Raw genomic sequence first — 27,863 nt, 5'->3', positions numbered from 1 at the left:
GTGTCTTCAGAGAGCATGACTACTCTAGGCCCTTCAGCATCATGAAGACCATTGTGTGTCTTCCCAGACTTGTTACTCGGACACCTGCCATTCCTGAGGTCAAGGACACCCTCAGTAGTCTTTCCTGTACCTTGGCCCCTCCCAAACCAAACACCAAGTTCTGGCTCCCACACATCTGATCTCATAGGAATTTGGGCATTGGAATAATTTCCCTCCCCCTCACTGCCAGTGCACACAAGTGACTTCTAATCCAATGTTTACTCTGCTCTTGAGGTCCCCTCCTCCCATTAGTCCCTCAGTGGAACCAGGACACCTCCGTTTTCTCCTTCTTTGCCCTGCTTCCACAGTCCATCGTGCAAATATATCCTGTTCAATACAGACTGAAGTTTCTGTCACTCAGAACAGAGTGATCCATAAACCTGGAAAAGAAAGAGAGGGTCTCAGATTCAGCCAGGTCAGGCTGGTGTGTGTGTGGTGGTGTCCTTACACATAGCTCCCAAGACTGCCTCAGGGCAGAAAGGGCAGGGGCAGTAATGAGGAAGTAGGGCTGCTGCCTATGAATGGTGGTTGGAGGGTGGGAGACAGCAATGAAGGGAGTGGAAACATCCCTGGACCTCACAGGAGAGCTATAGATACTTGTCTTGTGCTTGCTCCAGAAGTCCTATCCACAAGATGAAATACACAGACATAAACAAATCTTTAACTTCTTTGAATGCCACCACTGCCCAGATTCTGGGGCCAGCTTTTCCTGGTAAGATCCAAACTTTGTCTTCTATTCCCTAACTCATAGTAGAGTGAAGCAGTCTCTAAGGATGGAGTACTTCCCTTTGCCTCCCCACCCTTACCCATCCCAGCCTAACCTGGTCATTGGGCTTTTAATGAGGCAGTGGCGGGGGCTCCGGATCCATGGCATGGTTTCTTCTGGGCGCACTCCTGGATCATGGGACCGCCAGAAGCTGAAGTTCTGAGCATCAGTCAAGGGGACTCTGAAGACCTGATTGGGGACTGAATGTTGGGGAAGGGCAAGTTATCCAATTTTTTCAACTTCTTTGCTCCCCCATGGCAGTATAAGCCCAGCCTAGCAACTGGGCCTGACCAGGTGCTGAGAAGTTCTGGGAATCTGGTCACCACACCCATCTTCACTTCCGGATTCCAGCATCTAATACCCTTCATGGTCAGTTGAATCAGTCTTGGTTCTGCCTGCTGTTACTAAGCCCATCTCCAAGAGAGCTTTCCCAAGTGCTAAGATGGTGGAAAAACAAGTGGGCAACCCCTTAGGGAAATGTGCAAGATGGGTCTACTGGCTCTTCCCCCTTGCTCTCAGGCTTAATCATTCTCATTCCCTTCCCTCCTCTCTGAAAAAAATTGCTTCCTTTTCTCATTCCAGGTAATTCTCTGAAACTCAGCAATGAGTACCTCATACTTAGGTACTGCTAATAGAGTCACTTATCAAGTGTCTATTATGTTCTAAATGTATTAGGTGTTCTTAAGATTTTGAATAGTGTATCAGACTTTCCTAGGTTTTTTTGTATTTTTATTCTTTACTTGGATAAATCTAATTATACCACTGTATAAAATTTGTATATTCTTTAAGCTTAATTATAGCCTAATATCCTGGCTATATAGTCTTTATAATCATTATTTAAAAAAAAAAAATCCCTAATATACCATTGAGTAGATGTTACATGTTTTACTTAGTTGTTTTCCTCTTGATTAATAGTAAGCTCTTAAAAAGAATTTGCTATTAGGAATAACTCTTAGATACTCCTCTTCACACATATGTCTCTTTAAATTTCTGAAAGTATCTTAGTTTTCTAAATTAAACTTTAATTTTGAGATAACTATAGTTGTAAGAAATGATAACATAAGATCCTGTGTACCCTTTACTCAGTTTCTCCCAATGGGAAAGGTCATTGGCCTTTTATAGTCATGTTCTCCCACCCCTTCATTGGCAATCAATAATGTGTTCTTCATTTCTATAATTTTGTCATGTGAAGAATGTTATATAAATGGCATTGGGGACTGGCTTTCTTTATGTGGCATAACTCTTTGAAGATTCCTAGTTCTCACATGTATCAGTAGTTTGTCCTAGATGCTTTTTTATTTATTTATTTATTTTTTTTTAACGTTTATTTATTTTTGGGACAGAGAGAGACAGAGCATGAACGGGGGAGGGGCAGAGAGAGAGGGAGACACAGAATCGGAAACAGGCTCCAGGCTCTGAGCCATCAGCCCAGAGCCTGACGCGGGGCTCGAACTCACAAACTGTGAGATCGTGACCTGGCTGAAGTCGGACGCTTAACCGACTGCGCCACCCAGGCGCCCCCTAGATGCTTTTTTAAATGTACATTTTCTCTAACTTTTATAACAATGCTAGAGTATGATTCCCATTTTCACATGGTTCAGTGAGGTTAAGTGGTTAAAGGAACTTGCCCAAGGTCACACAACCTGTTTGGAGTTTAAACTCCATTCAAATTCCAAAGCTAGTGCTTGGTCTACCACTGCTCACAGGCATAGCATATAATATAAAAAGTACTGTCTTATCTCATTTTGTTGTGATCCTCACAGTTCCATAAGTTCGGTAGAGCAGGCATTTTTTCCCCCTTTTTTTCCTTAACAAATGAGCAAGCGTAAGTGACTACCCAAGGTGAGACACTTAAAACTAGGACTCAAATATGGGGCTTCAGCTTCCAGTCTGATTCAATTTTTGTTTTATCATGTTCACCCCATTCAAGTCTACTTTCTCCCTCCTTTTCTCAGCCCCCCTTCTTGGCTATTTTTTTTCCCCTTGCCCTAAAATCATGCCCCACCACAGCCCAGCCATTCTTTATGAACTCGGGCATATCTGTTCTGCCCCTAGCATAGTGCCCACTCCAAGATACTTACATGTCTTTAACGACACCTTCTTTATAGCTTCATGATACCTTGTGTGGCTATTCTGGTGTACGGAATAATTCCCATCTTCTGAGATAATACGGGGAAGCCTAGTGGGCACCGGTTCCTTCTGGTCTGAAACAAGAAGCAGACTTGTTATAAATACTTACAAAGTGGGGCTCTTTGGTTTTCTGAGTCTCTGGTCTCCATACCAACCAGGCACATGGCAGGGGTCTCTCCTAGCCACTCAGATCTGATCTCAGATCCCAGAAGTCAATTCACAATGCCTGTGTCAGAAGGGAGGGAGAGGGAACCGATCGCAAGACATCCCTCACCCTTCTCTTGCTTCTCTTCAACTCCTGGGTTTTGAATGGCTTCCTGCTGGAATCAGGATATTGACAGACCCTTAGGGTTAGTGCAGGTGAAAAAGGCCCCTTATCTGGATGGACACCTATTTCCTGGGATTGGCATATTTGAAGAGCTTTAACTGGTCTAATAGGGAAGGTTATGTTTGAGCTAAGTCTTGGAGGACAAGAAGGAGTCCATGGGACATAGTGGTATCAAGAAGAGCATTCCAGGCAGCAGGATAGCAAGTGTGTAGAAGATAGATGAGAGAGGTTTTAGCTTGCTATTGATTTAGAGCCTGATTTGTGCTTGGCAAAATGGAGAGGGGCAGGGAAGGGGCTAGAAAAGTGGTAGAGAGTAGGGCAGGGTAAGGTAAGGTATGGTAGAGTAGGGCAGTATATATTTTATGTTTTTATTTTATTTTTGAGAGAGACAGTGCGAGCGGGGAGGGACAGAGAGCGGGAGACAGAATCTGAAGCAGGCTCCAGGCTCTGAGCTGTCAGCACAGAGACAGACGCAGGGCTTGAACAGACGGACTGCAAGATCATGACCTGAGCCAAAGTTAGACACCCAAGTGACTGAGCCACCCAGACGCCCCTAGAGTAGGGCAGTATAGACCTAGCATTCTTATGGGGGGTTAGGAATCCTCTCTGAGGCAAAACTGGAATCGCACTATGGAGGCTGAAAAGACCAGAACTTCCTTACCCAGGTCTAAATGTTTGTGTCTCCCCTAAACTCCTATGTCGAAAACCTAATTCCCAAGGTGATAGTATTTGTAAGTGGGGTCTTTAGGAGGTGATTAGGTCATAAGGGTAGAGCCCTTAAGAATGCAATTGGTGCCCTTCTAAAAAAGGCCTCAGAGAGGTCTCCCCTTCCACCACATGAGGGCACAATGAGAAGTCTGCAACCTGAAAGAAGGCCCTCTTCCTGACCAGGCTGGCACAGTGCTCTTGCACTTCCAGCCTCCAAAACTGTGAGAAATACATTTCTGTCGTTGATAAGCTACCCAGTCTATGGCGTTCTGTGATAGCTGCCCAGATGGACTAAGGTGCCAGCCTCTCTTGCAGCTAGGGCATAGGCAAAGAGTTTTAGCTAGGCCAAACACATCTGCCTCAGATTTGGAATCAAAGATGAGGCTGCAAAGAAGCAGGGGCTGTGTAAAGTCTTTTTCTACTAATGGGAAGTTGCAGCAGTGAAGCTACCTCTTCTTTCTAGCAGCAGCATTCAGAGCCCAGTGTCCTTGGTGTCTGCGGTGTCTGCTACAGTACTGAATGCAGCAGTGTCTATGCCAGCCAGGTCTGCAGCATGATTCTGAACATTCTTTCTGGTTATTAGCCACCAACCTTGGTTCTCTGTGCCTTTTACAGCTCTATGCACTTACCGATATTCTTTTTAAAGAAATTACTTTATTGTAAAATTGATGTAAAAGTAGTTGTATATATTTAATATGTATAACTGAATGAGTTTGGAGGTAAGTAGACACCTGTGAAACCATCGCTGCAATCTATGCCGTAAACCTTATCCATCCCCTCCAAAAATTCCCTCCTGCCCTCTTTATTGTAATTTATTTTGTGATAAGAACATTTAACAGGAGATCTATGCTTTTAGGAAAATTTTAGTATATAATACAGTATTAACCGTAGGTTCTATCTGTACAGATCTCTAGGACTTACCTTTTTTAAATAACATCTTTTTTTTAATGTTTATTTATTTTGTGTATGTGTGAGAGAGAAAACATCCCAAGCAGGTTCTACACTCAGTGCTGAGCCCGATCTCACCATCGAGATCATGACCTGAGCTGAAATCATGAGTTGGATACTCAACTGACTGAGCCACCCAGGTGCCCTTAGGACTTATATAACTGAGACTTTGCACCCTTTGACTACTACCCCTCCACTTATCCCTACCCCCAGCCTCTGGCAACCACCATTCTAGTCTCTGCCTCTGTAAGTTTGATTATTTTAGATTTTTCACGTAAGTGATATCATATAGTATTTGTCCCTTGTTGGCTTATTTCACCTAGCATGTCTTCCAGGTTCACCCATGTTGTTGCAAATGGCAGGACTTCTTTCTTTTTAAAGGCTGAATAACATTTGTGCGCCCATGTGTGTGTGTGTGTGTGTGTGTGTGTGTGTGTAATCATATTTTCTTTATCCATTTGTGTATTGATGGACATTTATGTTGCTTCCATGTCTTGGCTATTGTGAATGATGCTGTAATGAACATCAAAGTGCAGATATCTCTTTGAGACCATAATTTCAATTCCTTTGGGTATATACCCAGAAATAGGATTTACTTTTACTTTTTTAAGGAACCTCTGTACTGTTTTCCACGCACTGCACCAATTTACATTCCCATGAACAGTATACGAAGGTTCCCTCCCCTTTTCTCCACATCCTCACCAACATGTTATTTCTTTTTAAAAGTTTACTTATTTAGAGAGAGAGAGCAGGGAAGGGGCAGAGAGAGGGGGAGAGAGAATCCCAAGCAGGATCCATATTGTCAGCATGGAGCCTGGTGTGGGGCTAGAACTCACAAATCAAAATCAAGAGTCAGATGCTTAACCAACTGAGGCACCCAGGCACCACCCGCCCCCCTTTTGAAATAACAGCCACTTTTACAGGTGTGAGGTGATATATCATTGTAATTTTTTTAAATGTTTATTTTTGAGAGAGAGAGGAGAGAGAACAGGGAGGGGCAGAGAGAGGAGACACAAAATCCAAAGCAGGCTCCAGGCTCTGAGCTGTCAGCACAGAGCCTGATGCGGGGTTTAAACCCACAAACCACGAGATCATGACCTGAGCCAAAGTCAGACACTTAAGCCGACTGAGCCACTATGCACCCCTCATTGTAATTTTAATTTGCAATTCTCTAAAGATTAGTGATGTTGAGCATCTTTTCATATACCTGTTGGCTATACGTGCTATACGTGTGTCTTCTTTGGATAAATGTCTACTCCAATCTTATGTCAGTTTTTTAATCAGATTTTTTTTCTATTGAGTTACAGGAATTTACTTTGAATATTAATCCTTTATCAAATATACAGTTTACAATGGTCTCTTATTCTGTGGGCTGCCTTTTCGTTTTGTTGATTGTTTCCTTTGCTGTGCAGAAGCTTTTTGATATTATCCCACCAATATTTTTTTTAATAAATTCATGTTCTGCTTAAATAGGCTAGATTTGGCTTGCATCTCAGACTCCTGAGCTTGTCAGGAACTGGAAGCCATTCTCTCCAGAAATTGTTGTGATCGCTGACTCACCTCTGGTACAGAGTGGGGATGCTACCTGTCTTCTGGAGTTTTTCCCTGGCTCCTGCTTTCCCCTTCATTCTGGCTTGACCCCATTCATTCGTTTCTGTCCTTCCTCCCCAACTTTTGCTCTCTGGTGGAAATCTTCTTTCACGTTCTCTGAGAATGATACCACCAGAGTGACACACTGTTTGAATCCCCTCCTTTGCCAATTGAGGATTTGGACAGGTGACAGAATATTGAGTTCTGAATTCCAAGCCTGAATTGAACCTGGGGGCTGATTTGTACTTCATCACAGATTACCACAATGAGGGGCCAGTTCCTGGAAATAGCGTCATTTGACTTTGGGCAAGGTGGGGGTGCCAGAATGTCTGTGGCCAAGTACATGTGGACTGAGGAGAAAGAGCAAGACCATATTCCTAGTGGGCAAAGGGATCTTGACTGAGAGTAATTATTGGTCTGGGTGCAGGTAATGGTAGGAGCTCCTTATCTGGTCCTGAGGTCTCAGACTGATTGTCCTTAAGGGTACAGCCAGGTCATGTTCTCTATTTAATCTCAGTTTCCAAGTAGCAGGCTCCCAGCTTTCCATATAAGTGGTTACTGTGTGTTTGGAGGTGTGCTGGACAGTATCTCTCATTTGGATGCCTTCCTCCTGAATCAAGCACCAGCTGGCATACTCTTTGGATGGGGTTTTTGGCAAACTGGAAGATATTTTTGGTAACCCATAATTTCCCCCAGCTGCCAACTTTTGGAAGCCACATGGGGTGAAGGGTGGTGAGCTGTAGGTAAAAATCATGCCACAGCTACTGTGAATGGGCATGTTGAGGTGGAGGGAGGCAATGAGTTCTTTATAAGCAAACTACACTGTGGCAGAGTAGATGAACCCATCATTTTGTTGGCAGTGTAACAGAGGTTCTTCATCCCCCCAGTTAATACTACGCTCCATATAGTTTTTGGTGGTAAATAGATACAAAAGGCCCTGATGGTTTCTTCTAGAACTGGGCCATAAATTGGGAGTTTCCATAAGACCACATCTTATACTTTGAATGTATCATGAAGGACATTGGGGTGGTGCAGAAGTACTTGGATGGATCCTCCACTTACCCAAATTATTGTTGCAGGTTTCTCAATACTACAGGCTGCATAGGGCCACTGTTATCCACTACTTTGCCTATTGCCTCTAGTTAGTTGGAACTGGGAGTGACTGGCCACAATGTTTTCAGGTTGAAGAATTTTTAGAATGGGTCTACCTCAATGGCTGCTAGAATTCTGACTTGTAGGTTAGGATACTTGCTTGACCATTCCAGATGCTTAGAACATAGTGGTGATAATATCTAACACACATTACTTGCAAGTTGGTATTGCTGTAAGCACAGTAACATCACCCTGACTAGAAATTCACAGAAGATCAGTTTGAGAGAAAATGTTGTGGTATTTTGCATAAAAAATGACTCCTATCTAGGATTTCCTATCAGATTCTGGGCATTAATACCTTGAAGTTGGATGGAGCAGTAACATAGACTGAAATCGGCTGAAGGCAATTTGAAGTGTTTGGAAGACCATCTTGATTTATTGTCTTCATTGACACAAGAACATTGTCAGTGCATTGGGAGGAAGTGGACAGGAGCATAAGACCAGGGAACTGGGCACATTTTACATATGGGGGCAATTCCTTTGCCTCCATGTCCAAAAGTATCTTCCTCAAAGTCGTGCATTTGTTCAGGATTCTGAACACAGGGGAAGTGGATGGGGTATGGGATAACAGATCTACTGCCGGCTGCAGACTGCTGATGTAAAAGGGACTACATGGATCTTCTAGAGATGATAACAATAAACCAAATGAATAACGAATGTGCTCGGCACAACTATAAGAGGTAGGTACTATTATTATCTTATTTTACAAATGGGGGGAAAGAGTCCCGGAGAAGTTTACTAATTTGCCCAAGTTCACTAAATTAGCATATGGCAGAGACATGACTATAACTCGGTATTTTGGATCCAGAGCCCAGGCTGTTAACCACCACACCAACCTGTTCTTGAAATCATCTATTCAGGGCTTCCAGGCAAAACAAAGGACTAAGGGAAAACACAAACTGATAAAACTGGCCTCTTGTTGGGGTCCCTTGTGTACAGCTCAGTGGGGGTCCTGTCAAAGGTATCTGCTCACCCTGGGACCAGTGTTGAGTTGGGTTGGCACATGATCTCATTATCTCATTCTAAAGGCAGATCCCTGCCTCCTTGAGCTCCACTGAAATGTGGAGTATCATTTCCTATGACCGGCATTGGGGAAGCAGAGGATTGAACCTGGTTGGCCACTCTGCAGTAGACTGGACCAGTGCCAGTGCAGAAAACCAGTGGGGAAAGGCTGTGGTCCCATAGAAAAAATGGCCTATCTGCTGCTATACAGACATAGTCACCCACCTTGGAGGTGCCTCCTTCTTAGGCTTTGGCAGATTGTAGTTATGAGTAGCCTGAGTATCTTCTCTAGTTTCAGGTAGGGGATGATGGTCTATAGCAGCTACAAGATGTATGGGTTGTTTCCAAGATACATTTCCTTTATTATTTTTAAAAATCTTTTTCAGAGAAGAGTGCGCACATGGTGGGGAGGGTGGGGCAGGGGAGGAGCAGAGGGAGAGGGAGAGAAAATCTTAAGCAGGCTCCACACCCAGGCCCAGTGCGGAGCCTGACACGGGGCTCGCTCTCACAACTGTGAGATGATGACCTGAGGTGAAATCAAGAGTCAGACACTTAACTGACTGAGCCACCCATGTGCCTCCAAGCAACATTTCTCTAACTTCAGTAAATTTATACATTTCGAAAGGCAGAGGGCTTTTAGAGGCTTTGGGCGATTCATTCTTGGCTGAATTGTGCCATTCAAACTCCCATTTGAAAAGCCAGAACTACAGTGCCCTCTGCTGGAATCTAAGAATGGCATCCCCAGCTGTCTCCTAACAGGTGGGTCACCAAACAGGCAGTTGGGAAAGATCAGAAGACCTAGAAGACTAAGCAAGAACATTCCAGCCAGGGTGGGGAAAATCATCTAATATCCTCTGACAGGATCCAGAAAATGAGAATGCAAGTGAGAAGTGCTCAGCTTTTACCATGCATTTGAGGCTTACTCTTTCTTTGAAGAGATTATTTAGATGGGAGCCCAGGTGGCTCAGTTGGTTAAGTGTCTGACTCTTGATTTTGGCTCAGGTCATGATCTCTCAGTTCATGGGTTCAAGCCCCACATTGGGCTTTGTACTGACAGCACGGAGCCTGCTTCGAATTGTCTCCCTCTCTCTCTGCCCCTCCCCCACTCAAGTTCTTTCTCTGTCTCCCAAAAATAAACAAACATAAAAAAAAAAAAAGAATTGGGAGAGCAGCTCTGAGTACTCAGTGAATTCCTCTGGGAAGAGGAATGATAAAAGCAGCAGTGGAGGAAGATGTGTGGAGCTTGTACGTCACTGTGTCTGGCTAGAGGGCAGTTGCTAAAGTCTGGCAGGGAACTGTCATTTGTCTCAAGACAAAAACTACAATAATCTCTTCCTACCACCACTCCGATCAACTTGCCTCTGAGACTCCTATCAGTGGGAAATGTCCTGAGTGTAGATTTGTGTTATGATGAGGTTTAGACTGACATTGGGTTTTCATGCAACAGGACAACGGAGTTGCCTCATCAAAGGGCCAAATAAAAGTTAATTCGTCTGAATTCAAGACAATGAAACTCTGAACTAAGAGGAGGACTCAGGTATGAAGCTTAGACAGGAGAGCAGAGTTCAAAGCAGGTGGTGAGATAGAGTCTGCAAAGCAAAGGGCAGATGCAGGGTCATGCTCCCCAGAGGAGAACAGAGAAGGGAAAACTTAGGCATTCCAAGAGACCAGCACACAAGGTGAACAAATTCTGGAAGCTGGACCAAAACTGCAGGGGCCACCAGTATTAGGATTAGGAAGAATGAATCTGGGAGGGCAGGAATCTACTGATTGGTGGACATCTGAGTTCTGGTCACTGGTGAGGGGTGCTCTTGTGCGGATAGCTGTAACTGGATGAAAAATCCGTTGAAGCCAGCCAGTAGTTTTTGCTTCTCAAGGAAACTTAATAGTTAAAAATATTGCTTTCCAGATACCCTATCTGGCAAGTATGCCTCAAGAAGTAAACAAAGATATTTCGGTCATAGGAAAAGTATGTATTCCACATGCATATACTAACATATATTACAGTTTATAACTTTTCCTCCAGTCATCTATTATACAGTTTTGTGTGCTAGGTCTTATGTGTATTACATACATTATTTCATTTCATTTAATCTGCACAACAGATCTATAAGGCATTATTATCTCCATTTACAGGCAAGGAAACTGAAGCACTCTGAATTTGCTTAGTGTGTTAGCCCCCTGAACATGAACAACCCTGGATACCTGATAAAACTGAGTTATGAAGTCAAGGATAGACCTAAGTATGCTCCCCACATCCCTTTGGTTTTTCTATTTTAGTTCTTTATCAAGAGGAAAAGGAAGGAGGCAGAGACTCGCAGAATATTTGGTTACATGTGTTGATTCACCTCTATGAGTTTCCATTATGACTATAATAAGGAAAGCTTGAGTGGGCCCTTTTGAGTAGAATGTTAATACAGTCACACCTACAGGAGGAAAAAAACCCCCTATCTTTCTTTAAAGAAAAATTGTGAATGACTTAAAAATATCCTTATAATAAGAGTATTAGAAGTTTTAATATTAATAGGTTCATTTTTATGGTTGCTGTTAAAGCCCTAGGTGATAGGCAAGGTTAAGAGTGTGGTTAATTTGAGCATGGAGAACAGGCTCAAGTGCTAGTGCAGGTGAACAGAAAAGGGTCAAGCCACTTGAGTGAATGTATTGACATGGTGAAATCAGCTAGATAATCATTCTAAAGACAAGTGAGGATTACAAATCAGTCCTGCAAGATTGTTTGGATTGTGGAACTAAGGGGGAGCAGAGTCAGGAACTGTGGGTTCTTGAATTAATGGACATATCAGTCGGGATTAGGAAGACTGGGGCAAGCAAGGTAGATGTAGGCTTGCTAACAGCCAAATACAATGTTGTGTCTTATCCATACTCTTCCTGCCCCTTCCTTGTTAATTTCCCAAACCAGTTTTTGAATAATAGAAACAAATGGGGCAAGTTCCCCATTATGGTGGTCCACAGGCTCAAACCTCTCCCAGCGGACCATATACTGCTAGCAGCCTCAGCAGTACCAGGTGTCAGAATGATCTGAGCCCTCTTGCACTCTTCTGTTGATGTGTTAAACAAGATGAGAGCTAAGAGAACAGCAACATGGTAAGTGGATAATGAACACTGGTGACTAGATACAAGCAGTTTCAGTGGAATGATTGGGGCAAGAGCCTGACTGGCATGAGTTCAAGAGAATGGAGGGGCGTCTGAGTGGCTCAGTAGGTTAAGCATTGGACTTCAGCTCAGGTCGTGATCTCATGGTTCGGGGGTTGAGCCCCGCATCGGGCTCTGTGCTGATAGCTTGGAAACTGCGCATGCTTCAGATTCTGTGTCTCCCTCTCTCTCTGCCCCTCCTCTGCTTGCGCTCTCTTTCTCTGTCTCAAAAATAAACAAACATTAAAAAAATTAGAAAAAATAAAAAAGAGAATGGAAGGAGAAGAAATAGAGTCAGCAAGACCAGACAACTCTCTTGAGGAATTTTTCCGTATAGGGAGCAGGGAAATAGGAAATATAGGGCTTTAAGATGGAAGAAATTGTAGCATGCATGTATGCAGATAGGAATGACCAGGGACAGAAAAATTGATGCGATCGAGTGCAAATAGTATTGGAGTAGTGTCCTTGAACAGGCAAAAAGATGGGCTCTGATGCACAAGTGGAGGGGTTGGTCTTAATAGGTGTGTGGACCGTTCATTCATTACAAGACAAATATGGACACAGAAGCACGTAGATGGATAGATGTGGTTTGTGTGAGGTTGTAAGAAATAATCTACTTGCTTCTGTTTTCGCAATGAAAACTGTGAAATAGAAAACAAGTCATTATCTGAAAGTGAAGCTAGAGGAGGAAGTGTTGGAGGTCTGAGGAAAGAGAAGGTATGAAGAGGCCTCCAGGAGACAGTACATGGAACAAGGAAATGTAGTCTGACTTCTGGGCAGCCATAAAGGCCCACTTGAGTTTAGTGATTATGAATTTAAAGTGAGGCCTCTCAGCATGGTTGTTTTTCTCTAGCTGATGAGTACAAACTACTCTTTCTAGGAGTTGTGGTATAATCAGGGGTGGGAAGGAGGAGAGAATGGTGGAGAAAGAAATGGGAATAATATTTTCAGGGTCAAGGGAGGGTCTTTCCTTCCTTCCCCCCCACCCCCCTGCAAAAGGTTGCACAATATTTGGATACTTATGGAAATGATTTATTTAGGAGGAGGAAAACTGAAGGAGAGGGAGATAATTTCAGGAGCAAAATCCTTGAGTAGGTGAGAGGGGATGAGATCCAGTGCACAAATGGAGTCATCTCACTCACTGTGCTAGAGGGAAGTTACAGATGCAGTGGAATGTTAGATGTGATGATGGAAAGTCTCTTCTGATTGCTTCTATTTTCTTAGTGAAACAAGGAGCAAAGACGTTATCAGCTCAGAATGGGGATGGGAGAGGGGTTTTAGAGACTTGAGGAGGAAGAGATGTGAAATAATTGCCTTGAGGAGTAGGGGAGTGACTAGAGAAATATAATAGGATTGTCAGGCAGTCCTGAGTGCCCACCTGAGGTTTGCGGTTACAGTACTAATCATTCTAGAAAGACTAAATGTCCTCGGAGGAGAGCCAAATACATGAACCTTTGTCCTGATAGGTTTCCCTGGAGCTCAACACTCCGACTTCCTGGAGTTTCACAGCCTTATACTAAGCTCCTAGTCAGCCTAGTGTGCCCCAGACCTTGGCCACGTGGGCCCACACTTCAGCTCTGAGACAGCTCAAAAGGCTTCAAGGAAATGATAGAAATAGAACATATTTTCTACTAAATGGAATTTTAGGTAGAAATCTGAATGACATGGTTGAAGCCATGGCTTCAACCACGTTGCCTGAATGTCATTGTGGAAAGGGTAGTAGTGCCAGAAATATTGTTCTAAGTTTCCTTTAATTATGAGGTCATGAATGATGGGCAGAGTGCATAGATATTTCAGGATGTGCATGATTTATTAAAACAGCTTGTCAGAAGTGGGAGATGGGTTACAGGCTTCTGGCTGGGATGCAGTGAGAGCAGTCTGTGATCAAAGTGGGTGCAGGTGCTTTGTTATAGTTTTGGCCTTGAATTGCTTCTAGATTTTACAATTTTCTATGAAGATAAAGCTCTAGCCTCAGCTCTACACAAGGCTGGGTTGTTCTGATTCTTCAGGGTGTTGCTCAGACATTACCTCCTGGATTACTTTGTTTAATAAAGTGGGCCTCTCCAATAAATAACCTTTAAAAATAAAAGGGGCACCTGGGTGGCTCAGTCGGCTGAGCATCCTACTTCAGCTCAGGTCATGATCTCACAGTATGTGAGGTCGAGCCCCACATTGGGCTCCACGTTGACAGTGCAGAACCTGCTTGGGATTTTCTCTCTCTCCCCCTCTTCTCTGCCCTCTTCTCATGCTTGTTCTCTCTCTCAAAATAAATAAACTTATTCTCCATTTTGAGATCTGCAAACTCAGTTGCCTATAAGAGCCAGACAGATGTTTATGAGTAAAGCAAATTGAATAAGAAACCTGTCCCATCTAACAAGGCAGCTGCTATTTGCTCTGGCTGTTTGTGGTTACATGGGAATTTAAGGCCAGTGTGGCCAGTTCTAATTTTTTAAGAGGCAAGAATGTGGATTTTACATAAAATCTTTTATTTTCATTTATTTTTTTAAATGTTTATTTATTTTTGAGAGAGAGAGAGAATGCACACTCGATTCGGGGAGGGGCAGAGAGAGAGGGAGACAGAGGATCCATAGTGGGCTCTGCACTAAATACAGAGAACCAATATGGAGTTTGAACTCACAACTGTGAAATCATAACCTGAACTGAAGTGGGAGCCACCCAGGCACCCCTTAATCTCCTAACTTTTAAATGTTGGTCCAAAATTTTTGAAGAAAAGAACAATGCAAGCTGAGTCTGGCCTCTAGTCAGCAGTTTATAACTTCTGATCTATTGCATTACCCTCCCCTTATTTCCTCCCTAGCACTTGTTATAATCTGTGAACATCTTGTTTATTTACTTATTGTCTATTAGTCACTGTTGTATTTCCAGTGTTTAACACAGTACTTGGCACAATCAGTTCCCAATAAATAAATATCTGATGTTAGATGAGAAGGGGAGTCTGGATTGGTGCTTTACTTGGGAGCTTTTTATATATTCTGAATATTATTATGTATATGAGTTATACACATGAGGATATGTATGTATATATGTATATATTCATATATACACACATCTTTGTATGGCCAATATTTTCTCTCAATCTCTTTTTAACTTTAATGTCTTTTGTTACACAATTTACAATTTTTTGTTTAGTACAAATTTTTGTCAATCTTCTTAGGCTTCTAGGCTTTATGTCCTATGAAAAAAGTTTTCCAAGACCATCCTAAGACTGTAAAAATATTATTTCCTCTAATGTTTCTATACTTTTGTTTTATAGATTTAGCTCTTTAATCCATCTGGAATTTATTTTTATGTATGATGTGATGTGGGAGGTCTTTATTATGCTTTCATTCTTAATTTACAAAGTGTGTTTTTTAAATGTTTATTTTTGAGAAAGAGAGAAGGTGCAGAGAAAAGGGGGACAGAGGATCCAAAGCAGGCTCTGTGTTGAGAGCCCAATGTGGGGCTCAAACTCAGGAACCGTGACATATGACCTGAGCCAAAGTCGGACACTTAACCAACTGAGCCACCCAGGCATCCCTACAAAAAGTTTTTTAAAAAATATCAAGGGGCACTTGGGTGGTTCAGTCCGTTGAGTGTCTGACTTCAGCTCAGGTCACCATCTCATAGCTCGTGAATTCAAGCCCTGCATTGGGCCCTGTGTTGACAGCTCAGAGTCTGGAGCCTGCTTTGGATTCTCTGTCTCCCTCTCTCTTTGCCCATCCCTGCTCATGCCCTCTCTCTCTCTCTCAAAAATAAACATTAAGCAAAAATTTAAAAATGTCAAATGCCTGGGGCACCTGGGTGGCTCAGGTCATGATCTTACAGTTTGCGGGTTTGACCCTGTGTCAGTCTCTGCACTGACAGTGCAGAGCCTGAAGCTTCCTTCAGATTCTGTGTCTCCCTCTGTCCCTCCCCTGCTTGTGCTTTCTTTCCCTCTCTCTCAAAAATAAATAGACATTTAAAAAAATCTTAAAAAAATATATCAAATGCTTTGGCGTGTCTGGGTGGCTCAGTTGGCTAAGCGGCCCACTCTTGATTTTGGCTCAGGTCATGATCTCATGCTGTGTGAGATCAGGTCTGTGTCTGGCTCTGCATTGACTGTGTGGAGCCTCCTTGGGATTCTCTCTCTCCCTCTCTCTGCCTTTCCCCTGCTTATGCACACACAGTATTCTCTCTCTCTCAAAATAAATAAACTTAAAAAAATATCAAATGCCTTTTTAGTTCCTAGTGAGATAGTTGTACATATCTTTTTAATTTGACATAGGTATGATATATCAATCTTTCCCAATATTAAGTCATCATTGTATTACTGGAATAAGCCCTACTTGGTGGTAGATGACTGTCTTTAATACATTCTTGAATTTGATCTGTCAGTGGGATTTGTCCATTTATACTTACATTGGTCCATGGGTTCCTCTTTTGTACTATATTCTATAGTATGCTTTATATTATCAGTTTTGTGTTAGTGTGATAGAATAGTTTTCATTGCTTTTCGTGTTTTAAAAAATGGAATTATAACTTAAACTTTTGAAAAAACTTCCTATCAAAATTGCACTCACAGACTTTTTCTCATGCAACTGTTTAGCAAGTTTTTCTCTTGTGATCATTGACTTAATATAGGTTTATACTTATTTATTTTATATTTGTCTTGTAATCCAAACATTTACCAAAAAAACTCACAAACTTTCCACTTTCTTGATGGCATCCTTTGAAGTACAACATTTTTTTTTCATTTTGATGAAATCCAATTTATCTATCTTTCTGTCACTTACGCTTTTGGTATCATATCTTAGAAACCACTGCCTGATCTAAGGTCATGAAGATTTTTCTTTCAACAGTTTAAAGTTTTACCTCTTGTATTTATGTCTATGATCCATTTTGAGTTAACTTTTGTATATGGTGTGATGTGGAGTCCAATTTCATTCTCTTGCAAGTGAATTTCCAGTTTTTGCTGCATCATTTGTTGAAAAAATAATTCTTTTCCTATTAAATTGTCTTGGCATTCTTGTTGAAAGTCTATTGATCACAAGTGTAAGGGTTTATTTCTAGATCTCAATTCTATTCTATTGATCTATCTATATGTCAATCCTTATGGCAGTATCACATTGTCTTGATTAGTGTGGCTTTGTAGAAGATTTGAAATTGGGAAGTATGTTCTCCAACAATGTTATTTTTCAATGTTGCTTTGATTATTCCGAGTCCTCTGAATTTCTATGTGAATTTCAGGGTATTTTGTCAGTTTTTGCTAGGAACCATCATCTTTGGCACAAGGAATTCTAAGAAGCTAAGCTACACCTGGAAAGGGAGCTCTAATCTATCCCTCTCCTACATGCTAGCTCAGCTCACATAGTGAATTTGGCAAACATTCAGGAATCTCCAACTTGGTCCAAGACAAAGTTATCTAAGTGTCTATTAGTAATTAATTCTTTAAGATTCCTTAATTTCTGGGGCACCTGAGTGACTCAGCTGGTTAAGTGTCCAACTTCAGCCCAGGTCATGAGCTCATGGTTTGTGAGTTCGAGCCCCTCAACAGGCTCTCTGCTCTCAGCACAGAGCCCACTTTGGATCCTCTGTCTCCCTCCCTCTCTGCCTCTCCCCCACTCAGGCTCTCTCTCTCTCTTAAAAATAAATAAACATTTTCATCTTTTTTTTTTTTAATGTTTATTTATTTTGAGAGAGAGTGCACGAGTGAGGGAGGGTGAGAGGGGAAGGGGCAGAAAGAGAAGGAAAGAGAGTCCCAAGCAGGCTCCATACTGTTAGCTCAGAGACTGATGTGGGGCTTAATGTCACGAACCATGAGATCATTGACCTGAACCAAAATCAAGAATTGGACGCTTAATGGACTGAGCCATCCAGGTATCCCATAAGATCCTTGAATGTCTTGATTTTTTTTCCCTTGAGGTATTTTAGAACATAAAATGTGAATAACTCAATATTATAAATAGTAGAAGATCCACTGAATAGGCCTGCTAGGTAAATTAATGTTCTTCATTTCCTCTGAAAAACATTAAAAGATGCCTGCAACATTTCAGTTGCAGCTGAGAGCTACTCTTCAGCATATCTGCATACTTCTGCTCCCACAAATTAAACTGTATGGTTACTGGTTACCATGAGGCAGTAGTGTGGTCCGCACCCCCCCCCCCCGCCAAACAATTTATGCTGGGTTATTTTGTAACTGCAATTTTACAGTTTTAAAAAATATTAAACTAATAGATTATGTGTTAAAAAAAGAGTAGTGATTTATATAAAAAGTAAGTTGAATGTTTTAGAAAAACTCAAAACTTAACAAATTACTGTAAGCCTTGAGTTAAAATAGATTTGAGTTAGGAAATTAACATTTTGTAGCTATCATGAAATAGTATCACTCAGAACTGTCAATAGATACTAAAACTAGTGGATGGAAGTTTGATGAAGAATACGGTATTATGCGGAGTTTGGGTGGCTCAGTCCATTAAGTGTCTCGCTCTTTATTTTGGCTCAGGTCATGATTTCATGGTTTGTGGGTTCAAGGCTCGTGTCAGGCTCTGTGCTGACAGTGTGGATGCAGCCTGCTTGGGATTTTCCTTCTCTCCCTCTCTCTCTACCCCTCCCCTGTTCACACTCTCTGTCTCTCAAAATAGATAAATAAAGTTTAAAAAAAAACTTAAGAAAAAAAGTATAAGGTATTTACATTTTTTCGAGTATCTTCCTGGAAAGTACTACAAATTATAAAACAAAAATAATAATGACAAATTACAACACAAAAATAATACCTTGACAGTGGAGAAAACTGGCAAACACCACCTTAATCAAAAGGTCAGTTAACATCACCTATAAAGGGCAAAATGACATTAGGGACCTCCTGATGTGACCTACTGAAAACATACTGTTGCTTATTCCTGCCAAAAATATTTATACCCAATCTAATCATGAGAAACATCAGCAAACCCACATTAAGGACAATTCTACAAAATATCTTATCTGTACTATTAAAAAAAATAAATATCAATGTCATGACACACAAAGGAACTGAGCAATTGTTCCAGATTAAAGGGGACTAAAGAGGTATGCCAACTAAATGCAATGCTGATCCTTAATCAGATCTCTGAAGGAAAAATTTTTCTCTAAAGGACATTAATGGGACAACTGGCAAAACTGAAATATAGACTATAGATTAGATAATAGTATTGTATCAATGTTAAAATTTGCTGAGTTTAAAACCTATATTGTGGGTTATTATCTAAGACAATAAAATACAAACTGAGGGGCGCCTGGGTGGCTCAGTCGGTTAAGCATCTGACTTCAGTTCAGGTCATGATCTCACTGTATGTGAGTTCAAGGCCCACATCAGGCTCTGTGCTGACAGCTCAGAGCCTGGAGCCTGCTTCATATTCTGTGTCTCCCTCTCTCTCTGCCCCTTCCCCATTTGTGCTCTGTCTCTCTCAAAAATAAATAAACATTAAAAAAGATTTAAAAAAATACAAACTGAGATGTCTGGGGATAAAGGAATATAGTATGAGCAACTTATTCTCAACTACCTAAGACAGAGAAAGAGAGGGAGAGGGAAAGAAAATGTGGCCAAATAAAATTGGCTAACTTTGATAAACAGTATAGGGAGTTTGTACTAAACTTACAACTTTTATATAATTTTGAAATTATATCACCAAAGAAAGTTTTTAAAAAATAATTAATTGACCATATAATTTTATTTCCTTTCTCTCAAATTTGCTAAAATGACATCAAAATAACAACAACGGCATTAACCTTCAAGGGCAAAGAGAGAGTAAGGATAAAACAGCAGATGATACATTTCAGTGGAAATATCTTTTGGAAAATGGCAAGTGGACAGAGGGGTAGTAACTAACCTTTCAGAATGGGAACAGTTCTAACTTAAGTTTCTGCAGTGGAGGATAGAACTAGAATTGGGCCGGGGTGCCTGGGCTGCTTAGTTGGTTGGACATCTGACTTGGTTTTGGCTCAGGTCATGATCTCAGTTTGTGAGTTTGAGCCCTGCATAGAGCTCTGAGCTGGCAGTGCGGAGCCTGTTTGAGATTCTCTCTCCCCCTCTCTCTCTGCCCCTTCCCTGCTCATGCTTGTTCTCTCTCTCAAACATTTAAAAAATTAAAAAAAAAAAAAAAAGAACTAGAACTGGGTCATTTCATCTGAGAGGTTCAAACTTTATAATGTAACAGCTACCACAGAAGGCAGGAGTAAAGAATAGGTCTGAGAACAGGAAGGTGGTAACTGAAACTTTGTCTACAGAGCATGCACCACAAGCAGAAAAACCACCTAGCCCAAGAAGGAGATAGAAGATTTCTCTTCCCAGCAATCTCACTTCTGGGTATATATCCAAAGGAAATGAAAAAAGGATCTCGAAGAGTTATCTTCACTCTCATTTTCATTACAGCATTATTCACAGTAGCCAAGATGTGGATACCTAAGTGTCTGTCAATGGATGAATGAATAAGGAAGATGTGGTGTGTGTGTATATATGTGTACAGTAGAATATTATTTAGCCATGAGAAAGAAGGAAATCCTGCCATTTGCAACAACAACACGGATGGATCCTGAGGGCATGATGCTAAGGTAAGTTGGACAGAGAAAGACAAATACTATTATGATCTCATACATGGAATCTAAAAAAGCTGAACTCATAGAAACAGAGTAAAATAGTGGTTACCAAGGGCTGTGGGGTGGGGGAAAGAAATGTTGGTTGAAAGATACAAACTGCCAGTTTTAAGATGAATAAGTTCTGGGGATCTAATGTACAGCATAGTGATTATAGTTAATAATACTGTTTTATATGCTTGAAAGGTGCTAAGAGAGCAGATCTTAAACATTCTTACCACAAAAAAGGTAATTATGTAATGAGATGGAGGTGTTAGCTAATATTATTGTAGTAATCACTTTGCAGTATATATAATCAAATCAACATGTTGTACACCTTAAATTTACACAATGTTATATGTCAATTACATCTCAATAAATTGGGGAAAAAAAGACTTCTTTGGGGAAAGTGAATCTAAGAGGCACTGCACTCCTAGCCAGGATTCACTGTGAGGGATGGCATATGGTGGAAGACCAAAAATCTGATGATTAAGTGAAAATTCAGATCCTCATAAGTGTGATTCTCAATACTCCCTTCTCCTGTCCTGGTCCTAGCATTATAACCAAACCCCAGAGAAACAATTATACGATTCTTCCTGGAAAAATTGTAGCTATCCAGAAGAAAGCTCACAGTGAAGGCCACAATAGACAATTCCCGCCATAGGCTTTTAGTCAGCTTTTAGTTCCTCACTCTTAAATTATAATGGAGAGCCAAGGATCATGAATTGTTTGACAAGAGTCATCAATGAGAAAAAAAAGGTCATAGGAAAAATAACTCAGAGGAGATGGAGCTAATGGGGGGAACAATTTCAAATAAAGTATAATATCCATGAAGAAAAGAGAAAAGATATGCACAAGGAAAGCCAGATAACCAAAAATGGCCCTTGGAACTTAAATATAGTAACCAAGATAAAATGTTCTGATACAAAGGTGTGGTGTTTTCCACATATGTCCACAACTTCACTATTTCTTCAAAAAGTAGAGCTTATTTCCCCTCCCCTTAAGCATGGGCTGCATTTAGTGACTTTCTTCTAACAAAAAGAATAAGGTGGAAGTGATAGTCACTTCTGAGACTAGGTCATAAAAAGGCATTGTGGCTTCCTTACTCTCTTGGATCACCTGCTCTGCAGTTGCCTCCCACGTGAGAACACTGCAGCAGCTTATGGAGAGGCCCATGTGGTGAGAAACTGAGGTGTCTTGTCAACAGCCAGAAAGGAACTGAGGCCTGTAGCCATCAGATGACTGCAGCCCCTGCTGACATCCTGTTTTGAACCACATGAGAAACCTTGAGCTAGAACTACCTAGCTAAGTTGCTCCTTGGATCCCTGAGTCACAGAAACAGTGAGGTAATAAATGTTTGTTAAGCCTCTGTTTTAGGATACTTTGTTACACAGAATAGATAATTAACACAGAAAGTTGGAAGATAAAGTTGGGGAATCTCCCAAGGAATGCATTTTTAAAAACCCAAAGAAAATAAAGAGAATGATTAGTGAGTTAGAGAATCAGCTCAGAAGGTTTTTTGTTTTAATTTTTTAAATTTACTTTTTTTGGGGGGGCAGAATCTTAAGCAGGCTCCAGGCTCAGCACAGAGCCCGAAGTGGGGCTCAATCCCATGACCCTGGGATCATGACCTGAGCCAAAATCATGAGTTAGATTACTCAACCAACTGGGGCACCCAGGTGCCCCTCAGCTCAGAAGAATTTATAGTTGACAAATGGAAGTTCCAAAAAGAGAGAAGAGAGAAAATAGAGAATAAATTAATAAAAGACAGTTTCCCAGAAATGAAGGGCACAGGAGCACCTGGGTGGCTCAGTCGGTTAAGCATCCGACTTGGGCTCAGGTCATGATCTCGCGGTTTGTGGGTTCGAGCCCCACGTTGGGCTCTGTGCTGACAGCTCAGAGCCTGGAGCCTGCTTCAGATTCTGTGTCTCCCCTTATCTCTGCCCCTCCCCTACTTGTGCTCTGTCTCTCTCTGTTTCTCAATTATAAATAAACATTAGAAAACATTTTTAATAAAAAAATTAAAAGAAATGAAGGGCACAAATTTCCGGATTGAAAAGGTTCATGAAGTATCTATTGCAATGAATGACAAAAGACCTACAGCAAATTCCATCAGTATGAAATTTATTACTTTGCAGTCCTAGAAGTCAGAAGTCTGGGCAGGCTTGACTGGGTCCTCTGCTTAGTTTCACCAGGCCAAAATTAAGGTGTTGGCTGGGCTGGGGTCTTATGTGAGGCTCCAAAAAAGAATACACTTTCAGGCTCATTCAGGTTGTTGGCAGAATTCAGTTTCTTGTGGTTATAGGGCTCAGCCTTGCTGACTGTCAGCCAGACCACTCTCAGCTCCTAAATGCCACCCACATTCTTTGGCATGTGGCCCCCTCCATTTTCAAAACCAGCAATGATGTGTCAAATTCCGCTCGTGCTTCTAATCTCTGAATTCCTCTTTTGCTGGTAACTGGAGAAAACACTCTGCTTTTAAAGGGCTTGTATGATTAGGTCAGGCCCACTCAGATAATCTCCCTTTCTCCATATAAAGTAACAATCATGGAGTGTTATCCATCATATTCAGAGGTTCCACCCACACTCAAAGGGGAGGGGATTATACAAAGGTAAGATTCATTGAGGGTCATTCTGAGAATTTTGCCTACGGCAAACCTAAAACTGTGACATAACTATACTGGAAAAACCAGGGTGGGAGAAGAGAAGCACGGGGTATATGGTATAAGAAAGCTAAATTCCCAACTATCATAACAGGAAAGCAATATATCATAGCCAAAAATGGAAAGATCAATACATACCATAAAAGCATATTCTTTAAAAGTAGGAAGGTTAAGTACCAAAGAAACAACTGGAAGAGTTCAAAATTTGTCTCTGGAGACTGGAGGTGAGAGGGTAGAGTAGGGGATTCTTATTTTTCATTATAAACTTTTAGCACCATTACTTTTGTTTTTGTTTTAGTTTTTAATTTTTAGAGAGAGAGCGTGCACGGGCAGGGGAGAGGGGCAGAGGGAGAGAGAAAGAATCTTAAGCAGGTTTACGCTCAGTGCGGAATCCGATGCAGGGCTTGATCCACGACCCTGGGATCATGACCTGAGCTGAAATCAAGTGTTGGACGCTCAACTGACTGAGCCACCCAGGTGCCCCATAATATTACTCTGAAAAAGAATTACAAAGATAACTTTTAAGTATTTCTGATTACACATGAGGAAGATAACTAAAAGGTTTGAAGAATATCATAAAAATCATAAGAAAAATAAGTTTGCTTTGCAAATGCCTGACTCCACTTTAAAAAGACCCAAATGAGGGGCACCTGAGTGGCTCAGTTGGTTAAGCGTCCAACTTCGGCTCAGGTCATGCATGATCTCACCGTTCGTGGGTTCGAGCCCTGCATCACACTCTCTGCTGACAGCTCGGAGCCTAGAGCCTGCTTCAGATTCTGTGGCTCCCCCTTTCTCTGTTCCTCCCCTGCTCATGCTCTATCTCTCTCTTTTCTCAAATAGAAATAAAGGTTAAAAAAAAAAGAAAATTATAGATGATGCATTGCAGGGGCAAAGAAAGGCATGACAGTCATCAATGGACACAATTTCAAAGAAATGGAATTGGCACCATGTCAAAAAAATTGGTGAATCTACAGTTACACATATTAAGTGAAACTAAAATGTATAAGGTATGTATCTTTTCTTGATTTCCCAATTTACAATGTAATCTTTGACCAACTATTTGTCTAAAAGAGTCTACTGTACAACTGACCCTTGAACAACACAGGCTTAAACTGCATAGGTCCACTTATATGTGGATTTTTTTTGTCATAAATATACTACAACAAAAGAAAATTACAGTACTACAAATATATTTTCTCTTATGATTTTCTTAACATTTCCTCTTTCCCATATTTACTATAAGAACACAGTATATAATAAATTTACAAAATATGTGTTAACTGGACAGTTTATGTTCTTGGTAGAGCTTCTGGTCAACAGTAGGCTGTTAGTAGTTAAGTTTGGGGGAGTCCAAAGTTACATGCAGATTTTTTACTATGTGGGGGATCAGTGCCCCTAACCCCTACATTGTTCAAAGATCAACTGTAATTATATTCAACTTGTATTATATAGTATTTATTAATTGATCTAAGCTTGCTAGCTTGACATATATTGGCAGGTTTATACCAGGGATCTATAGTTGGTGGTCAGGAGTTTATGGATTAGGTTAGCCACACTCCAGGGTTATATGGACCACAATTAGTTTAACGTGCCTCCTGGAAGGATGGAATCAGTGGTAACTAGTTACCTTGCCAAATGGTGATTTCACTAAATTCTTGTCACAGAACTAAAACATCCTAGTTTTCTCTGGAGTAATAGGATGTGGATAGACTTATATCACTGGGTTTCATCAATAACTCCAGCAAAGTTTGAGTTTTAAGCACAGGAAACATCGAACTATTGTTTTGATATCTGCATATAAGAGACCACATAATAATGACTCTGTGCGTATGACAGAGAGACAAAAAGAGAGAAGGAACCCACCCAGTTACTTTTTCCCATGCTTGCAGAACACCACTTTGAGGGTGGAGAACTGTAACTTTTTGGGAAGTTGCCCAGGGGCTATGAGAGAAGGTTATAAGGCATTGACTCCATAGACGAGTTCCCAAATCAACAATTCTGGACATTAGCTGAGCAAAAAGTTACCATTCAGCTCCAGTGAATGGTAGGCTTCTGGCAATCTTGAGAACCACCTGTTAGAGAACAGTGAACAACTCTATAGCCCACCTGCCATTCAAACTCAGGGTTTAGGAGTTAACAGATTTTCCTAGAAAGGCTGATCATCAATCATTTGTACAGTTGCCTGCTCACAGCAAAAGACCTGTATAACTTTCTGTAATTTTCTTTTGTTGTAGCATATTTGTAAAAAAAAATCCACATGAGTAATATGTGTTTGACAATTTGGAATCAAATTTCGGCTCTATCACTGATCTTGGGTAAATAAGTTAATAACCTCTTTGGGCCTGTTTCCTTATTGATAAGAAGAGAATAGTAATACCTACCTCACAGGCATGTTGAGAGAATTAAATGGAATCATGCATGAGGGTGTAAAATTGAGGGGGGAGGGGAAACAACTTGTAGGGGTGACAAAGCTGATGTCCAGTCTTACTTTTTTTTTTTATTTTTTTAATATTTATTTTTGAGAGAGAGAGAGAGAGAGAGAGATTGGGGGAGGGGCAGAGAGATGGGGACAGAGGATCCGAAGAAGGCTCTAAGCTGACAGCAGCAAGCCTGATGTGGGGCTCGAACTCATAACTATGAGATCATGACCTGAGATGAAGCTGGATACTCAACTAACTGAGCCACCCAGGCACTCCTGTCCAGTCTTCCTTCTAACCTTACATTTTAAGCCAACAATTTGGCATTTGGCTAAGCCTACAGCCTCTGATAGTCTGCCACTGGAATGAAAAATATTGTGTAAGCAGATGATATCAGAATACATCTCTATTACCCCATAGGGGACTTCAGTTTTATAAAGTGAAGTCTTTTTTTCTGCCTAGCCTACGATGAAATTAATCAGAAATGAGACTCAGGCCTCTTTGGATTGATACCAGGTCTTATTTACTGGAGTTTAGGTAGCGAACTGGGTAGGAAAACCCTAGGCTTGGGGCTTAGTTCCCTCAATGGTGAGAAGTCCCATCTAGTAGGGGCAGGCAGGGTTGAAGCAGCCAGGAGAGGCCTATTTTTGGCCTGGAACAAAGAAAATTTATGGCTTAAGCCAAATGTGTTTCTCTGAGAGAGGGTGAGGAGCTCCTTATTTGGAGACAATGGCGGCCCCATGGCATAATGCTGGGACACAGCTGGGTGGAGGCCAGGGGGGGAGGGGTGGTGTAGGGGTATTAAAGAATTTCTAGAGTTCACCAGTGGGACCCTTTGTACAAACCATACCTGAAAGGTGGGTATGTAAAAACAGAGCTTTTCTGATATCATTAGAAAGAGGAAAGAGAGTGCCAATAGAGGCCTATACAGGATTAGTCTCTCTCAACCTTAACTTTGTGCTTTATACTTACCAGTTACCCCCTCCCTTCACCCCCATAAAACTTTGCTTTACTACCTGCCTACACTTAATTTCCTTCACATATGTTCTCCATTTTTCCTGAAATGCCCTGTCCCATCCATTTCTGTGCTTTTAAACAATTCATCTTTTAAGACCTTAACCAATTATCACATTTCCTCCAAAGCCTCCTCTAACTTCTTGTTTTAGAGATGATCAAATATCATTTATTAATTTACCTACCAGTATTTATTAATTGTATTATGTATTCTTGCATAATACATAGTGTATTATGTATTAGGCATTACTAGGCATTGTGAAGATAATACAATTGGGTATTTACTCACTACCTATTAAAAATCCTTCAATGGTTCCCTGTAAAGTTAAAATTCTTAGCCTGGCTAACAGCATCCTCCATTTTCTGGCCCCTGACAAGTTTTGAAGGCTTACTTCTCAGCACGTGTCTTCTTTACACTTTATCTGTACCCAAGGAGTTCACTTAGTATGGCTCTCTCTCAAGTCTCTGTTCCTTTGTGCAATATTCCCTTCTTGTCTACTTGGTGACCTCCAATCATCTCTTAACTCTCAGTTCTGGGAGCATTTCCTGTGTGAAGTATTCTCTAAAGGATTCTCTTGTGCTCATTCAAATCCAATAGTATCAGGTGCTTCCTCTTTTGTAGTTCCACAGCATTCTATATTTAATTTATTCATACACTATATTGCAAATTTTTTGTTTGCATATTTATCTTTATCCAGCAGCCACTTTATGGCAGAGACCTCCTATCCATCTTTGTTACCCCAGGCACCAATATAAAGCCTGGCACAAAACTGTACTTAGTAAATGTTAACTAAATGAACAAATGAATAAGAATACGTTTATTCCATTGAACAAACTGAATGTCTCAACATGGATATTAAATGACAGAAGAGGGAAGCTGAATGGATAATCTCCCTACTCTAATTTTAACTATAGAGCAATTGTTAATTGTGGGGGATAAAGCTCTAACTCAAGGTAGAAAAAGAAACAGCTAAGAAGAAGCTCTTCTATATCTACCACCAGCTCTTCTCCTCCACCCTGTATTCCCCTTACTTGTTTCTTTAGTTGTGTCCCTTTTCTTGTTCCAAAAGGAATGTTGATATCCCAATAGATATAAGTTGAAGAAGGCCATCTTAGCTCCTCCCTGTCCTCTTCTGGAATGTCCAGGCTGGAGCGCTGGTCTCTGTGTTTGGTAACCATGGTAATGCCCTGAAGAATTACTATGACTGACACTACCTTTATCTAAGGAGACAGGATTTATGGGTTCAATGTAGAGCTGGAGTGGGAGTGGGCTAAATAACTTCAGAAAAATGGAGGAATCAAGTGCCAGTTACTCTTTTTCTTGTCCCAGTCTTATGTGTACTGTAAGTTTCAGAAGGCAGCAAGTTGAA

The 27,863-nt window shown here is 41.1% G+C and overlaps 1 protein-coding gene across 1 annotated transcript; it reads right to left on the bottom strand.

Annotated features, from left to right (window-relative positions):
- Positions 1–239: 239 nt before the first annotated feature.
- Positions 240–27,644, bottom strand: TEX49 (testis expressed 49). The gene is made up of 4 exons (XM_043561765.1): positions 27,526–27,644; positions 2,887–3,009; positions 861–1,005; positions 240–419 (listed from the first exon to the last, which is right to left on the bottom strand). Exons 1-4 carry the CDS (start codon positions 27,602–27,604, stop codon positions 371–373), a joined length of 396 nt encoding a protein of 131 aa, XP_043417700.1. The 5' UTR covers positions 27,605–27,644; the 3' UTR covers positions 240–370.
- Between the last annotated feature and the right edge of the window lie 219 nt (positions 27,645–27,863).

Source organism: Prionailurus bengalensis, chromosome B4, assembly GCF_016509475.1.
Source record: "Prionailurus bengalensis isolate Pbe53 chromosome B4, Fcat_Pben_1.1_paternal_pri, whole genome shotgun sequence".
NCBI classification, from domain to species: Eukaryota; Metazoa; Chordata; class Mammalia; order Carnivora; family Felidae; genus Prionailurus; species Prionailurus bengalensis.
Note: the sequence above shows the minus strand (reverse complement) of the source record. Positions and strands in the feature narration are given on the sequence as shown.

Excerpts from the sequence above, each read along its gene's own strand:
- TEX49 (XM_043561765.1), bottom strand. The coding sequence starts at position 27,604 with ATGGCCTTCTTCAACTTATATCTATTGGGATATCAACATTCCTTTTGG. Across the intron at positions 3,010-27,525 it reads GGACACAACTAAAGAAACAA|ACCAGAAGGAACCGGTGCCC; the intron begins GTAAGGGGAATA and ends TTCTTGTTTCAG. Across the intron at positions 1,006-2,886 it reads GAAGGTGTCGTTAAAGACAT|TCCCCAATCAGGTCTTCAGA; the intron begins GTAAGTATCTTG and ends CCCAACATTCAG.